The sequence below is a fragment of the Schistocerca nitens genome, chromosome 6, assembly GCF_023898315.1.
Source record: "Schistocerca nitens isolate TAMUIC-IGC-003100 chromosome 6, iqSchNite1.1, whole genome shotgun sequence".
NCBI classification, from domain to species: Eukaryota; Metazoa; Arthropoda; class Insecta; order Orthoptera; family Acrididae; genus Schistocerca; species Schistocerca nitens.
In genome coordinates, this window is record NC_064619.1 from 537,963,951 (window position 1) to 537,982,215 (window position 18,265).

Sequence of the window (18,265 nt, forward strand, 5' to 3'; positions counted from 1 at the left end):
ATAGTAAGAATAGCTACACCGTAGCACAGAAGGTAACTATAATACAGAAGGTGACGGAAAGAAATACGCAATGATACGATCTGAAGTGACACATTTATTCAAAGGCAATAATTACACGAATTACTATGATCCTCTGTAGATTACAAAGGCGGGACACGGTTCTTAGCAGAGTGCGTGGTCACCGTGCACGGCAGTGCGTTCTCTGTAACGTGATCCGTTGCGGCCACGAGATTGGTAAGGAGTTGTTGAGATAATGTGTAGCGCGGTTGACAACTGCTAGTCGGTCTTGGCGCATTTGGACGTGTTACGGCGCATCTCCCCAACGCTTCCCACATGTGTGATCAATCGGATTTAAGTTGTGAGGACGGGCAGGCCAGGCCAGACGCCGAACGACTTCTCGTTCCGAGAATTCCTTCATATACCATGTTCCATGTCAGGGCCATATGAACCCCTGGAAATCAGTACACGAGAGAGGACTGCAGTGAGATTGTACCGTGTCCATACGTCTGGTACACAATGCTACACCTTCACAGCCAACACGATCATTTTCGACAATTCTGGACGCACCGTCGTATGGTGAGAGATGGTAACACGTAATTCAACCAGGAAAACTGTCGAACATCATGTTTTGGCGGTTATTGTGCTGCGGACTGGCGAGACATAATGTTGTACGGTCGTACTGAGTTCCAAAGCTTTGGACAGGATACACTCACCAGTCAACGTTCTTGGAACACTGTGGTCCTCCACGTAATTGTATCTTTTCAGTGGTGGTCTAGGCCTTTTAATTTTTGTGGATGAAAATACACCACCGCATCGAAGAGCGTAGGTGGAGCAGCTCTTGGAACGACAGGATATTCGTTTAGTGGACTGGCTTGCCGTGCCCCCCGACTTAAATCCTATGCAGTTCGTTTGTGATACGTTGGGGGGATGTATTGCAGGACATCCGCATGAACCAAAGGCCATCCAGTAGTTGTAAGCTGTGCTGGTGCAGGAATGGAGCCACAAGAAGTTACCAACGCCGTGGCCAGATGGGGGCAAGTTCAAAAAATGGTTCAAATGGCTCTGAGCACTATGGGACTTAACATCTGTGGTCATCAGTCCCCTAGAACTTAGAACTACTTAAACATAACTAACCTAAGGACATCACACACATCCATGCCCGAGGCAGGATTCGAACCTGCGACCGTAGCAGTCAAGCGGTTCCAGATTGAAGCGACTAGAACCGCACGGCCAGACCGGTCGGCTGGGGGCATGTTGTCTAACATGTACCACCGTCCGTGGGGACCACAAACCCTATAAATAGCCATGTCTAGTCTTTTGTAATGTGCAAGAATCAACATGAACTGTCGTCACTTTAGTGTAATTACATTCTTTTAATAAAACCGCCATTTCTGTTCGTATCATTGCGTATTTCTTAGTTACTTCTGTACTACAGGGTAGCTGTTTTTTTCTGTGTGTGGTCCATGTTTCAGCGAATTATGTTACCTGATTGTGACACAAAAGCGAAATTTAGTTTCGTCAATAAGTTTTGAACACCATTATACTGCACAGATATCCAGCCTACAGTCTCGTCACAGCCATGGTTTGTTCCTTTAACTGCCATAAAAAAGCACATCCGCTATTGTTACGACTAGAGTCGTCCACATAGATTTCTCAACCAATTGGTAAAAAATATGTTTGATTTTCCGTGTGGCGGTTACGACAGTAGTTCCCCGAGTGATGATAAACCATATTAGTTTTGCTTGAAAGAAGTACATTATACATAGAGACACGTTCTCACATGAGTTAATGAAGACTAAAGTTACTTAACTGAATTCCATCGGGTCTGTACTGTATAGCAACAGTCTAAAAAGTATGGTGCTGTTTTCAGATTTATCTTTGTTCCGAACATTTCACTTGGAATATATCACGTTATTGTGGTTTATTTTCGTTTATTTCTAAAGGGCTCAGTATGTAACTGGGTTTATCTTGAAGTTATAAGTTTTACTGTAGCTCAGCGTTATGTTATTTGCAAATGGTTAAATCCGTTACTCCACTAGACACGCCTTGTGCACACAGTCTGAGGCTTAATGAAAATGAAAAGAATTTATTGAAAGCAAAAAATTACAAGTATTTCCTACGTTAGAATATTCAAAATTTTATCAACGTTTACATAGAGAGACACATTACATGTACAATTGCCAATATAGTATGAATCTTGATGGCATTAATGGTGTCTAGGTGCTTCTACGAATTTTAAAACTTGACACCCTTAGCCCTGTAGGCGTCTCCGTGCTTGGCGCGGAATTCTCCTGTAGGGTCGTACTTGGAATTCATCTTCGTCACGTACTCTGGTTTCTCGTTGCTGATGTACACCATGAACTTCAAAACATCCGCTTTCTGAGGTTCAGTACAGTCGGCGCAGTTATGTTTTACTGTCTCCTCAGCCAAGCCTACGTTAAAAGAAAAAGTTCACATCAGCATTTTAATAATATCATAGTACTACTATACACATGTGTAGATGAAACTACAGTCTGAAGAGCTGATAAACTCTTTGCAGAATACATATTTCTTTTCATGTTTTCCTTGTGGCAAATACAGCAAAAATATGCTACCTTTTACATATTCAACAAACAGTGAAATTCATATAAAAGTGTTAGACAAGAAATCAGTGTAAAGTCAAGTACTGTAATTTAGATTTGCATTCATTGCCCTCCGAACTTTCTGCCTCAATAGGAAAGCGTTAGTTACATTTGTGTTATCGATAACTGCCACAATTTTAAATCTCTCATTACGTTACATAACAATGAGCAGGGAGTTTTGTAGCAGTTTCAAAATAAAGTATCCCGTTAGTTTATTTCGTTCCACACATTTAAACCACGAGGGGTAACCAAGTCACTACTATATACAGATTTTGTCCGTGACTTGCTGGCAGCAGTTAACAATTACATGTTATAACGGCAGAACGTTATCAAATAATTTATCAAAATAAACGGTAAACAGCTTGGTTCCTTTCCAGTAGCCACTGCAGCAACTTATCTGGATTCAACAAGAAAATCACGACCACATATTTATAGCTTTTCGAAATTTCATCGGTACTGTCATGAGAAGTTGTGAATAACGTTTGACGGAAATCAGCGTAGGTGAGTACATGTTGAAGCTCATAAAGGATGAGTTCTAGAAATCACACATGCAAAAATTAAGTATCGTATTTCGAATTTTCTCTATACATGGTGTAGCAGCTTCCAATGGATGTGGGTTGTAATAGCTATTCGGAGATGAAAAATCTTGCACAGATTAAACCAGAGTGGAGAGTTTCATCAAACCAGTCACTGGACTGAATACCTCAACAGCAACAACAACAACAACAACAACATGATATTTATCAAGGACTCCTCATAGCAGACTACGATTTTTTTTTATTTTTGTTATTTGTGATTTAAGTGCGTAAATATTGACATTAAGACGTATATGTAAATATAAGAGACGTAAAAGTAGCATAACGCCCTTCAGTATAAAGCTTCCTGTATATATAATATTCGAAGTAGTAATTGGGAACAATACTTCACGACAATTATTCACTACAATCCTTAATTTGGCATGTCTTAACAGTCTACAGTATTTCATTTCGATATACCGCCAGGAAAGTTTCCGTAATTGTACTCATAAATAACTGGTATTCTATCTTTACAGAACTTGATTTTTATTTTTTGTATTGCTAAGTATTTTCGAGCACCTTGCATAGGAAGGTTTATGATTATATTTTAAGCGCGTACCTGTATAATTAAAATCTGTTAAACACTAAGAAATAGGATGAAGGTGAGTTACACTCCGCATGTCCTTGCGTGAAATTTTGTGGTAAGTTCATATGGGACCAAACTGCTGAGGTCATCGGTCCCTAGGCTTACACACTACTTAATATAACTTAAACTAACTTACGCTAAGGACAACACACACACATCCTGCCAAAGGGAGGACTCGAACCTCCGACTAGGGGACCCGCTCAAACCGTGGCAAGGCGCCCTAGACCGCACGGCTATCCCGCGTGGCTGTCCTTGCGTAAAAAGAATAACACGTGACTGTAGAACGAAGGAAGTTATTTCCAGAAAAAAGCTGTCTTCTCGTGTATTTCCAGTCCGAAAGGAATGCACTGAAGCGAGAACTTCTATCCTGGAATTTGCAAAGGAGGACACTACTCAGTTCTTTCTTAGGAGAAGGGTCGGCTTGTACATTACCTCCTAAAGCACCTCTCACATAGGTTGTCACGTGGCTATGAAGCATATGAGTCAGAAACTGATGTTTGCCCGACTAGTTACGTGCAACAGAAGGGATTCTCCAGTTTTGTATTTACTTCTAAGCTTGTTGGTAGAAAGCTTAACGAAGTAGATGTTTTGAACTTTACGATAAGTATAGCGCCATGTACTTAGGCTTTCCCTTGTTCAGTAATCCTTCCAACAACCTGTTCAAGAACAACATTTCCTTTTCTTACGCTTCCTATTTTGACACAATTCTACTCGTCTCTCGTTACTTAAGCATGATTTGGTTTTCGTGACGGCGCAACGGATCTTAATACAGCTCTACCTGGAAATTAGTAAATATGGCATCGGTTCGGTTCCCATTGCCTTGTGAGGCTCTGGAAGGAAATTAGTGTTCCCAGATTGACAGCATCGATGTTAGTGGATTCGCTGATGATTCATACAAAGGAATTGCTCGCTCAACCAAAAAAGAACTGATTTGTAAGCACAACACAATTTCCATAAGTCCAAGAAAAAGTGTTGGAATTGATGTTGACCGATTATGTGTCTCTATTCGCAAACTATTCACAAAAAAATTGACGACCTGTCTATATTTTCAATCACATAAGACGATCCGTTGCTTCCGATAAACTCTTGCTATAACCAGACCGTTTCATCAGATCCGTATAAACTCTAACAGAGAAGTTGCCTTCGCTTCAGTGAACATCATTAGTTGCCTTTCGCTTACGCAGTCAACTACATTTGACAGAGTTAACCAGAAGTTGGCAAGCTAGTGCACACACGCTGAGAAGGTGGTCGACTTAAATACATCGCACGTGCACTAGATTTACATATATTTTGTCTGTGACATATGTATAACTAACATTTTCAGGCGGTTTTAGTAAGTCATAAGCCAAATGTTGGAACCGGAAATTCCAAGTTGGGACTCCCTACGTCACACTACTAGTTCACCTGATATTTGACTGAAAAGTCCATTGTAGGGAAGGAAAGGGGAAAAATCTTTGTCTGATCTTTGAGGTTTTATGCTTTCAATTAAATGCATTGTAAACAATTACTGACGAATTATAAGTAAAAAGGATAGCAAAGAAAATCTGCCGATCCGGCCACTTACGTAAATCACGGAAAGACTAAATCTGAATGGCCAGACGAGATTCTTAATTCTGCTAATCCCGAATATGAGTCCATTTCCTTAAACGACCCACAGAGTGTATCCCCTAACACTGTTGTATACGACACTCGAGCATGATGCTTCAGAACCACTTATTAAAATCATCCATTTGATAAATATATCCAATCAGCACCTGGTTGAGTATTATGAATGAAAATGCCGTGTGGCTAGGACCTCCCGTCGGGTAGACCGTTCGCCTGGTGCAAGTCTTTCGAGTTGACGTCATTTCGGTGGCTTCCGTGTCGATGGGGATGAAATGATGATGACAACACAACACAACACCCAGTCCCTGCGCGGAGAAAATCTCCGACCCAGCCGAGAACTCACAATGTTAAGGCCGAAATAAAACCCTGACGGGCTGTAGTCTGTGTGATATTGTAAAAATACCAACGTGTACCCTGTAAAGTCTACAAGAACTTTACTGAATGTGATTCCGATCGCGAAAGCCCACGAAAATGTTGAAAAGGGTTTCGGCAGCCTGAGACGAATGGATTTCAAATAAAAAGATGGACGAGGAATCTGCATACTTACAAAATCAAACTGGAAGGCTAAGAAAGATGCATTACTACTGAGGAGAGTGCAAGACAGGCCCCCATCCTATCTCTAACGATGGTTACATTTTATGTTGGTGAAAAGTTAAACACATTGTAGCTAATTTCAGAAAAGGAATGAAACCTCGGAACAAATACAAATGCAAAGAGTTAGAGAAGACATAGCCATCCCGACAGAAATAAACGGAAACGGAAAAGGACTTACGTGGAATGTATAGAATAAGAGTTAACTTTAAAAGAAACTACGATTAAGGTGAGGAAGAGTAGTCGGGCGGAAAACAAGTAGTGTTTAGCGCTGAATTTGAGGAAGAAACCGTAGGAGAACGCTGTGTAATAATTCCCTCTAAACAGTATGAACAAAACATAGAATAATCAAAAGTCATTTGCTTCAGCGATGAATGGCTTCATCATATAAGAACGCTACCAAGGTCAGATATTGGTCTGATTTTCACGAAAACGATCGCGAAAGCCTACGGAAGTAGCATCGCATTGTATGATAGTTACCATTAGGATAATGGGAAAAAAAGGAAAAAAAGAAACTGGAAGAACTTTTAACTTGACGTTATAAAATGATGTTGCAAGTTAAAATTATGAAGTGACTCTACCGCACATCGTCGTCGTAAGTAGACAGGTTACTGAGAGATACAGGACGGGTTGATTGGGCGCCCAGGTGATGACAAGTGTAGGGGAGAGTAGAGTAGCCTGGAACCCTTCTCAGACTTTCTCCTCTAGCCAGTTCAGTATGTTTTGTTATTCTATTCTGAAATGTCTGCATTCACTTTATGTGAGGAACTCACTGGAAAAACGGGTAAGTCAGTTTAATTCGAAAATGAGTATATGGTCGGCAGTCGGCACTACAAGGCAGTTGAAATGACTTTTAAGAAAAAGTGGTAAGTCATCGATATGTAAAATGTTTTAGTTCTACTGGTGAATGAAAGAACGTTCTAAGCTGGTCTTTTCACGGAAAGAATGGGGCAAGTCCAAGGTATGGTTCCACTGTTAGCAGTACGCATGCTACGTTAGTTGGGTTGCTACTCAAATGCAACCGGTTGTGTTTCTTAGTCTTTGTTGTTGCCCTTTACTAGCATTGTTTGGTTTGAAACGTGACAGTAGTGTGGTTCTTTTCGGATCTTTAAAAGGTGTGGATCATCTCAAGATAAAGCTAAGGAGCCATCTGTTAATCAGTCTTCGTAGGGACCTCAGAGAAACGTCTCTTTAGCTAGGCAGAGACTACAGATGCCCATTGTTCCAATATTTCAAACAAATAAAACCACACGAATGAGAATAGCTTATCAATAATTTAAATTTGTTAGGTAACTGCAATTATCGATATTTCTATTTAACCCAGCTCCATTTCTGTGAGATTAATTGGTCGTAGAAGGCCTAGTCATGACTGCTGCAGTGCAAGATACTGCTCTTTCCGATACAGTGAATGAAACAAACGAAATGGTACCATGAGAGAAAATCTTATTTGCTGACAGGTCTTCACTGCTTTTCCTGAATTTATCATTTTGCAATTTCAAACTTCATCAAATGTCGAGCAGTGATGTAGTATTTCATACGTATGCTGGAGAAGTAGAAAATAAATTGTCAATGAAGTTGGCAATTTTTTGCATAATTATGTGGGTAAAATCCTTGATCCAAGGGTATGGGTTGTAACATTATGATTCTTGCTCAGGACGCAATTAAAACTTATACGGTATTTACACCTTCATTGCCTCGTTCGTACCATTAAGAGATTAGACAGTGTCAAAACAATATTTCAACAAGAGGGAACTCTTACGTGGAATTCGATAAAAACTTTGATTTGATAAAAAAAGTTATTGCAACATTACCAAAAGACTGATGTAATGCTTTTCTAACCGCAAGAGTAAATCCAAGGTCTTAAAAAGTCATTGCAGTTTAAAAAGAAATTTTACGAGATTTTAAGACCTTCTTAAGAGCTTATTACAAATTGAAGTGTCGTTTCAAGACACGACCGCTCTGAGATACTCTGGTTGTGAAGGAAGTAAGCTGTTTAAATAAGTGATTCCTTACAGTGGATCCTGGACATCAATAGATTGGGTGCATTCTCTAAACGTAGGTTTCCCTTTCCTTAGTCCACCTTCTAATGTAAGTCGTAGTGTTAGTATTGCTCGCGTGTTCCCACATTTCTCCGGAATCCAAACAGACCTTCCCTGAGGTTGGCTTCTACCAATTTTTCCATTTTTTCTGTAAGGGATTCGTATTCTCGTTTTGCAGCCACGATTTATTAAACTGATAGTTCTGTAATTTTCACACCTCTCAACAACTGCTTTGCTTGGAATTGGAATTATTAGTTCTTCTTGAAATCTGAGGTATTTCGCCTGTCTCATACCTCTTGCACACCAAGTGTAAGAGTTTTATCATAGCTGGCTCTCCCAAGGCTATCAGTAGTTCTGGTGGAATATCGTCTACTTCCAGGGCCTTGTTTCGTTCAGAACTCTGTCAAATTCATCTGCAGGACCATATTCTCATCTTCGTCTACGTGAATTTTCCTTTCTGTAATATTGCCTTCAAGTTTATCTCTCTTGTATAGACCCTCTATATGCTCCTTGCACCTTTCAGCTTTCCCTTCTTTGCTTACGACTGGTTTTCTGTCTGGGCTCTTGATATTTATACAGCTGCTTCTCTTTTCCCCAAATGCCTCTTTAATTTTCCAGTAGGCGGTATCTATCTTTAGTGAATTATGCTTCTAAATCCTTACTTTGTCTTCCAGCCGGAATAGTAATTTTTAACTTCCTGTCAATCTGATTGCTTATCATTATATAATAAATCTGAAACCTTCAAGTGTCTCCAGATCTCCTCCACGTATACATTCTTCTTTCATGATTCTTAAACAAAGTGTTAACGATGATTATATTACGCTCTGCACAAAACTTTGCCTTGCGGCTTCCTCTGTCATTCCTTTCCACCAGTCCATATTTACCTAATATTTTTCCTTTTCTTCCGTTTCCAACTGTCGAATTCCAGTTCCCTATCACTGTTAAATTTTCGACTCCCTTACCTATCTGAATAATTTCTCTTGTCTCGTTATACATTTCTTCAATCTCTTCATCACCTGCCGGGCTAGTTGGCATATAAACTTGTGCTACTGTGGTGGTTGTGGCCTTCGTGTCTATCTTGGCTACATTAGTGAGTTCACTATGCTGTTCGTAGTAGCTTACCCGCGTTCATACTTTCTATGCATTTTTAATCCCACTCCTGCATTACCTCTATTTAATTTTGTATTTATAGCCCTGTATTCACCTGGACAACCTGTCACCGAACTTCATTAATTCCCGCTGTATCTGACTTCAACCGATCCATTTTCATTTATACATTTTCTAAGCTACTTGCCCAGTTAAGGGACCTAACATTGCACACACACCGATCTCTAGAATGCGAGTTTTGTTTCTCCTGATGACTACATTCTCCTGAAGAGTCCTCGCCCGAGCGGGGGACTATTTTACCTCTGGGATATTTTACCAAGAGGACGCCATCATCATTTAACCATACAGTAATTCTACATGTCCTCGAGAAAAGTTTCGGCTGTTATTTCCCCTTGCTTTCATCCGTTCGCAGTACCAGCACAGTAAGACCGTTTCGGTAGAGTTTCAAGGCCAGATTAGTCAATCATCCAGAATGTTGCCCCTGTAACTACTGAAAAGGCTACTGTCCCTCTTCAGGAAAAACATGTTTGTCTGGCCTCTCAACAGATATCCCTCCGTTGTGGTTGCACATATTGTACAGCTATCTGTATCGCTGAGGAACACAAGCAACCCCATCGACGACAAGGTCTATGGGAGGGGGGTTTCCATTTCATATGCAAACAAAGTGTTGGATGATCCCAGTAGTAATCCATTCATATTGTACTCGTAGGATACAACTTTACGCACTTTCTCTACATTTGAAGCAAGAGTCAGTCTACGCACGACCTTGAGATCTTATCGATATCTGACTGGACATTTGTGCGGACAAAACTTCACTGTAGATAACTGTATCATATCCAAAAAGTTTGAGGTAAGTTTTCTTATTGTCTGCAACGTTACTAATATACAACCTGAACAACAAGCGTCTCAGTACACTTCCCTGCGGCAAACATTTACCTCTGTCGAAAACTGTCCATCCAAGTTAACATGCTGTGTCCTGTCTACCAATAAAACACTAATTCAGTCACAATTTTCTTTGTTACCCCTTATGATCGTATTTTTCTTAGTAAACGTACCGAATCAAAAGCTTTTCGGAAGTCAGACTTACTGCATCCACTTGATTCGGTTTGTTCATGGCTTTCAGGATGCCATGTGCAAAAAGCACGAGTGGGATCTCGTACGACTGACATTTTCGTAATCCATAATTGCTGATATGGAGAAGATTGTTTTGTTCGAGAGGCCTCATTATGTTTTAGGTCAGAATATGTTCTAGAAGTGTGCAACATATGGGCGTCAATTTAACATTAATGACAGTACAGGAAATTAAGTCAAATAAAGAGAATATATATTCCAGTGTGCGAGAAACCCAGGCTAGGATGTCGAAGAACTGAATGAAGTAGGCAACCGGGGGGAAGGGGGCGGCGCTTGATGTTAAGTTCCGTTGGTGGCCGATCATGTGACACAGAGCTACAGGCTCTGCCTCCTCAGAAATACACATGTTCCAGTCGATGTCTGGATCACAAGAGAGAGAAGCAAGTGCACTCTGCTTTGAAGGACCCTGAGCGTCCAGACACGTGACCTGTCTTCCTTACACGCTATTGGCTAAAACTGATGAAGTGAACTCGCTAACATTTTCAGCAGAGGGCTTGCACGTGGCTCTTGTCAGCAGCTTTAACCGCACAGGGCTGCCTCGGTTCTGAAAGGCAGGCAACTTGTGTCACATAGGCACAGCCGAAGGTGCTCTGGGAGAATACTTGTAGAAACTTGACTTTGGCCTTTGCAATAAAATTTTTAAACCAGTTTCCTAAAATATTCCTTGAATGGCTGCCACCTTGTAAACTACATCTACTCTTACATGTGTAACTACATCTACATATGTACTCTGCTAAGGGTTCTCATCATGGTACCGTATATTGTTGCTTGACCCCAATTCAGTCGCCTTTATACTTTGTATGTAAATTTCTGCAGGATAATTGAAGTCAACCTTGAACCATCTGCCGTAAGTCCTTTCAGCATTTTCGGTGCAGCTTTCCCGCTAACCAAACATACTTGTAACCTTTCGTGCTTTCCTTCTTTGAGTAAGTTCTGTACCCCTAGTACTTCTATTTGGTATGGGCTCCATGCACTTCAGCAGTACTCCTAACTGGAACGCACAAGTGTCTGTAAGTAGTCATCTCTGTCCAGTGACTGCATATTCCTAGTATCCTCCCAGTGACCCGAAACCTGCCTACCCCCTAAGATACGACTGAGCTTATGTGATCATTCCATTTCATATCAACACGTAGCTAGAACCAGATGTATGTGTTGGCTGATCCCAACTGTGTCTCATGTTATATTGTAGTCAAAGGAACTATTTTATTGAGTCCTGTAAAACATGCAATTATACACTTCTGTACATTAAAAGAAAGTATCAATCTAAGAACCACATTGACATCTTATCAAGACCAACTGGACATTTGTGCAGACAGTACTTCATTGAGATAGTTGAATAATTTCCAATAAGTCTGACGTTAGTTATTTATTTTTTCCGTCAAGTTATTAATATACAACGTGATCTACATTGTCCTCAGTACAATCTCCTGGGGCAGCTTCTACCTCTGTCGATAACTGTCTATCCAAGATAACACACTGGATCCTGCACACAATGATATCCTGAATTCAGAAACAGTTTTTTTTTTGTTACTTCTTGTTATCGTATTCTTAATAGACGTACTGAATCAAATGCTTTCCGGAAGTCAGAATTACTGCATCCACTTGATTGCCTTCACCCATGACTTTCAGGATGTCGTGAAAAAAGCTCGACAGACATTTCCGTAATCCATGGAGAACCTCGTTCTTTTCGAGATACCTCATAAGGTTCGAATTCAGAGTAAGTTGTAGGATTCTACAACGGATGCGAGCCAGTTCGACTGGACAATAATTACGTTGATCACTTTTGATACCCATCTTGTAAACACTTGTGAACTGTCCTTTCATCCAACCAGTAGGCACAGATTTTGGGTCGAGGGATCTACATTTCAATTATACTTAATGTTGGAGCTTACTCAGTTGCAGATAGTGTATACAGTGTGACAGATATTCCATCCAGCCCTGGTTTCTTGTTTCATTTAGTGTTCTCAGCTGGTACGCAGTGCCACTGACACTATTTTCTATGTCGTGTGTGCAGTGGTTCAAGAATTAAACTGGCGTAGTAGTCATGTGTCTTAATTGGATACAATCATTTGAAAACGATGTTCATCTCTCTGCTTGTGCTCTGTTAATTTCAGTTTCGGTTTATCTGTGTGGGCGCTAAGTGCCTAGCCACTGTCAATCTACGTATAAGACCAGTATTTCCTTTGGTTTTGAGATATTCAGTAAGATTCATTTCTGTTAGTCATTGAAGACATCACGTATTGCTGATTTGCACATATTACGCAGTAGTTGGTGTTTCTATAGAAAATTTTTCACAGATATTATGTATCGTGGTGGTACTCTGCCAGCATAATCTGTACGGTGTTATTCACTACAGGCACCATTCTCTGCCATTGTCTAATCTCTGATTTCACAGTTTCCTTTGTCTAACGACACATGTATTGGTCCTGTATACATGGAGAAGGGTCGCACCCAGTTTTTGCATCTATTGTTGTGTCATCTTTCAAAAGATTTGTCACCGTCTTTGACTTCTTCCTTTCGTGGACTAAGAAAATTACAGCGTTTTCTAGTCTTTTTGTTGTGAGACATCAGGTTGTGCTTTCTGCAGCGTTTGTAAATACTACGCGTTCTACATCTTTAAATGTTGCGTAATGTATTGAAGCTATTTGGAGGATATTGTTCAATATTCAGTTTCAGTATTTTATTGCGAGTAAAATTCTGTATGTATTTTAAAAGTAGTTACATAACACGTGGAAAGTTTAGCCACACTTTGTCGGTCGTGTGGTATCCTATACCTCTAAACGGAAAAAGCACTTCTATCATGGAACTCGCCATATTTACATTCTTAACAATTTTTCCTGGCTTGAAATTGGAAGCTTGTGCTAACTGCCGTGAGTTTCAAAATATTTTTAACATGTAACTGGGTTTTTCCTTCTTCATTCTGTTTCAGACTATTTCACAGTAGAGTAATAATGTAACAGATAAACAATTAAATACGAGTATAGAAACAGTTTTAAGTTTCAATAGAATATTTTGTACTAGTTACATGACCACGTTGTATCTAGGAACATCTTTTTTAGTTTTGTAAAAACTTGCAATTCCGGAGTGATTTTTGTAATTTCGTAAAAATACTGCATCACAGCTGGAGAGCCCACGGAAGAAACGGAGAAGTCACGTTGTGCCCATTTCTCAGTGGAGTCAATTTAATCTTTCAAGATTACAAAAAATTCATGAAACACTCCAATCGAGCGTAACCAACAATATTAAGATGCCAAATTTGGCGACTGTGCAGGATGAGCGTTAGAAGAAATAACAACTGCAATTATATGATAAAAGAGATACTACACGCAAAGCAAGTACAGCATTATTACAAATGATTGAAGCGATTTCACAGCGCTACAATAACTTTATTATTTGAGATATTTTCACAATGCTTTGCACACACATACAAAAACTCAAAAAGTTTTTTTTAGGCATTCACAAATGTTCGATATGTGCCCCTTTAGTGATTCGGCAGACATCAAGCCGATAATCAAGTTCCTCCCACACTCGGCGCAGCATGTCCCCATCAATGAGTTCGAAAGCATCGTTGATGCGAGCTCGCAGTTCTGGCACGTTTCTTGGTAGAGGAGGTTTAAACACTGAATCTTTCACATAACCCCACAGAAAGAAATCGCATGGGGTTAAGTCGGGAGAGCGTGAAGGCCATGACATGAACTGCTGATCATGATCTCCACCGCGCCGAAAATTCAAAGCGTTTGACTTTGTCATCGGGTGTCAGGGCTTGTAGCAATTGTAAACGGTAAGGCTTCTGCTTTAGCCTTTTCCGTAAGATTTTCCAAACCGTCGGCTGTGGTACGTTTAGCTCCCTGCTTGCTCTATTCGTCGACTTCCGCGGGCTACGCGCGAAACTTGCCCGCACGCGTTCAACCGTTTCTTCGCTCGCTGCAGGCCGACCCGTTGATTTCCCCTTACAGAGGCATCCAGAAGCTTTAAACTGCGCATACCATCGCCGAATGGAGTTAGCAGTTGGTGGATCTTTGTTGAACTTCGTCCTGAAGTGTCGTTGCACTGTTATGACTGACTGATGTGAGTGCATTTCAAGCACGACATACGCTTTCTCGGCTCCTGTCGCCATTTTGTCTCACTGCGCTCTCGAGCGCTCTGGCGGCAGAAACCTGAAGTGCGGCTTCAGCCGAACAAAACTTTATGAGTTTTTCTACGTATCTGTAGTGTGTCGTGACCATATGTCAATGAATGGAGCTACAGTGAATTTATGAAATCGCTTCAATCATTTGTAATAGTCCTGTACATGTTTACCACGAAAGGAACGTGGTAAGTCTATCACTTATGGGTTGGCTTTCGTCCCTTTTTTTTAACATTGGAAGTTATTTAATTTTTTTAGTCCTGGATTTTGGCTTATTATGTGGTAGACTGGAACAGAAATTTCTTACATCATTACCTCACAACTGTTTATGTTCTTGAATGTTGCGTATTGTGCCATATGGCATTGGCAGGAGCTCTGAAAATATACTCCTAGAATTAGTAATTTGCAGAACTGCCGTGTTTACCTTAGAAAAGAGTTTCATACTGTAAAACACTTATCATTACATGCTCTATGAGGCCACAAGAAAATATCAGTGTCCTGCGATTGATACTCAGGTTGCACGTCTAATTGTAGACCAAGAGAATGCACCAAATCTACTGGACTCAGAGAAAGCATTTGACAATTTTGACTGGCATACCCTTTTTGAAATTCTGAAGGTAGCCGGGGAACAATACAGGTATCAAATGGCTGTTTACAACTTGTACAGAAACCATACGACAGTTACAATGACTTGAGGGGCATGACAATGATAGGGAGTGACACAGCTTTGTAACATGTCCCTGATGTCAGTCAACCTGTACACTGAAAAATCAGTAAAGTAAACCAAAGCAAAACTTGGAGTAGGAATTAATGTTCACAGAAAAGAAATAAAAGCTTTGACATTTGCCGATGACTTGTAATTTTGTCAGACACGGCAAAGGATTTGGAAGTGCAGTTGAACGGAATGGAAAGTGTCTCGAAAGAAGGATATAAGGCGAATAACAACAAAGGCGAAACAGAGATAATGGAATGTAGTCGAATTAAATCAGGTGACGCTAAGGGAATTAGTACATGAGTTTTTGGTATTTGGGCATCAAAATAACGGATGATGCCTGAAGCAGAGAGCATATAATATGTAGTTTGTCAATGGCAAGGACAGCATTTCTGAGAAAGAGAAATTGGTTGACATCTAATATAGATTTAAGTTTTAGGAACTCTCTTCTGAAAGTATTTGTCTGGAATGTAGCCCTGTGCGGCAGTGAAACATTGGCAATAAAAAGATTAGACAAAGAGAGAATAGATGCTTTCAGAATGTGGTGCTACAAAGAATTTTTTTGGAGATTAGATGAGTAAATCACATAACTAATGAGGCACAGAAAGAATTGGGGAGGCAAAAAATTTGTGCCTCATGTTGAAGAAGGGATCAGGACACATTCTGAGACGTCAAGGGATCACCAGTTTAGTATTGGAAGTATTGTTGGTAAGTGTGGGGTGGACAGGCGGGGGGGGGGGGGGGGGAGAGGGATCGTAGAGGGAGATCAAGAGACGAATACAGTAAGCTTATTCAGAAGCATGTGGGTTGCAGTAGTTGTTTGATGATGAAAAGGCTCATCAAACCAGTCTTCGGACTGAAGACCGCAACATCATTAACATGACATGAAACCATCACAAAAGCTCAAGCTCAATTGTATATGAAGCAATTGGTAGATTTCTTTTCATTAGTAGGATATTCGGAATATGCTTAAAAGCACTTGTGGGTTCCATCTTGAAATATTGCTCCCATACCAGGCACAAGTAGTAGAGGGTTGAGAATGTACAAATGGTCACAGATGTGTTTGATTTACGGAGCGAATGTCTACTCACACATTAAACGCGACTGGATCGAAATGAAGCGGTTACATACTGCATCAAGATCAACACCCTTTGCTATGCTCTTCACAGTGGGTTCCAGAGTACATATGTAGGCATAGATGTACATCCGAGTGAGAATATGCTCGACCCCACAGTATGGTTCAAATGGCTGTGAGCACTATGGGACTTAATTTCTGAGGTCATCAGTCCCCTAGAACTTAGAACTACTTAAACCTAACTAACCTAAGAACATCACACACATCCATACCCGAGGCAGGATTCGAACCTGCGACCGTAGCAGTCACGAGGTTCCAGACTGTAGCGCCTAGAACCGCTCGACCACCCCGGCAGGCCCCCACAGTATGCCTTGCCCCACTGTTAGCAGGAGATCTATCAGATATTGATGGGTATCGAATACACTGCTTTGCACTTACGTCTCACAATTTTTCCGTCGGCGGTGCAGGAGCCGTCCGAGTCGTCGAGGAGGCACTTCATAAGCGCCTCCAGCTTGGCGGAGTCGGCCAGCAGCGCGTCAATGTCGACGCTGCCCAGCTGCGACACAGGCGTCTGGGCGGCCAACAGCCCTAGGCAGGCGAGCACGACAACGAGCGTCAGGCGGGACATGGCTGCTCCGTAGGTTGAGTCTGGCGCGGATGGCGACTGCTCTTATACTCGCACGCGCTCCACCACCTTGTTTACTAATCGTGACGAAGCAATCACTAATGCACTTGCAGCCGGCTATTTCTAGTCCTTTTTTAAATTGTTTTTCTTTTTTTTTTGTATCCGACGTCACACTAATGAGACTGTACGTTATTCGCGAACAACGAGTCAAGAAATATTCTTTGTGACACCAAACAATAAAAAACAATGTTTCAATTCTGCAGCCTTCATCTGTGAGGATAGTAGCCAGTCATCTGTTTTCGTTGTACTGAAGCCCGAGGCGGATGACAACTTCAAACAACTGTTCAAATTCTACATCGCACTCATTGTTCGGTGTGGTGTGATTCTATCCTATTACATTTGCATTTTCAGTCTGGGAAAAATGGCAACGTCCCTTTGTGCGCGCTCTAACTCCTCTAAATTTATCAATATAATCTGCGGTGGCAGGAAAATAGTCGCACAATCGTCCTCGAATACAGGTTTTACCTAACAGAGTTCCGCGAGGATTAAGTTGTCTTTCTCGTTCTAAACTAATATTCTCATTTACGTTACCCGACCATTTCTGAATATCATCGAAGTCTGTCTATGCTCAGGTCCATTCGACTTTTTTTTCTTTTTTTCGTCATGTGGCCCTCAATTAATTCCTCTCTTGCGCTAACCCTTCCATCTTCAGCACATTACACTACATCTGCAATTATTTGCCGGCCGGGGTGGCCGAGCGGTTCTAGGCACTACAGTTTGGAACCGCGCGATCGCTACGGTCGTAGGTTCGAATCCTGCCTCGGGCATGGGTGTGTGTGATGTCCTTAGGTTAGTTAGGTTTAAGTAGTTCTAAGTTCTATGGGTCTGATGACCTCAGAAGTTAAGTCCCATAGTGCTCAGAGCCATTTGGACCATTTTTTGCAATTATTTCTTGGATGTATTCCACACTTCCCCTACAGTTTTTACCCTGTACAGGCCCCCCTACTACCATGCAGGTTATTCCCCGATGTCTTAACACATGCCCTATCATCCTGTCCTTCCTCTTGTGTTTCCATAAATTCCTTGCTTCACCGATTCCACGGAGAACTCTCCACATTTCTTGTCAGTTCATCTCTGTAGCACTACACCTCAAACGCTTCAGTTCTCTTCTCTTCTGGTTTTCCCACTGTTCATGATTTTTCACTACCGTACAGTTCTGTGCTCCAAACGCACATGCATTGAAATTTGTTCCTCAAATTAAAGTCTTTGTTATATGCCAGTTGATTTCTATTGGTCATGAATACTCTCTTTGCCTGTGCTGGTTTGCTTTTTATGTTCTCCTTGCTTCATCCACCATGGTTTATTTCCTTCCAAGGTTGCAAGCAGCATTCCTTAGGTTCGTCTTCTCCATTATACCACTTCTGACGTTAACTTTCTCGCTATTCTCATTTCTGCTCTTTGTCACTACTTTT

General features: G+C 41.1%; 1 protein-coding gene across 1 annotated transcript; it reads right to left on the bottom strand.

The window, feature by feature from the left end:
• Positions 1-2,070: 2,070 nt before the first annotated feature.
• On the bottom strand, positions 2,071-16,824 carry LOC126263170 (ejaculatory bulb-specific protein 3-like). The gene is made up of 2 exons (XM_049960218.1): positions 16,607-16,824; positions 2,071-2,432 (listed from the first exon to the last, which is right to left on the bottom strand). Exons 1-2 carry the CDS (start codon positions 16,794-16,796, stop codon positions 2,236-2,238), a joined length of 387 nt encoding a protein of 128 aa, XP_049816175.1. The 5' UTR covers positions 16,797-16,824; the 3' UTR covers positions 2,071-2,235.
• Positions 16,825-18,265: the final 1,441 nt, after the last annotated feature.

What these genes read in the sequence shown, in the direction of transcription:
- LOC126263170 (XM_049960218.1), bottom strand. Translation starts at nt 16,796, where the DNA reads ATGTCCCGCCTGACGCTCGTTGTCGTGCTCGCCTGCCTAGGGCTGTTG. An exon ending in CGACGGAAAAATTGTGAGAC is followed by an intron (nt 2,433 to 16,606) that starts GTAAGTGCAAAG and finishes CTTTTAACGTAG; the next exon opens with GCTTGGCTGAGGAGACAGTA.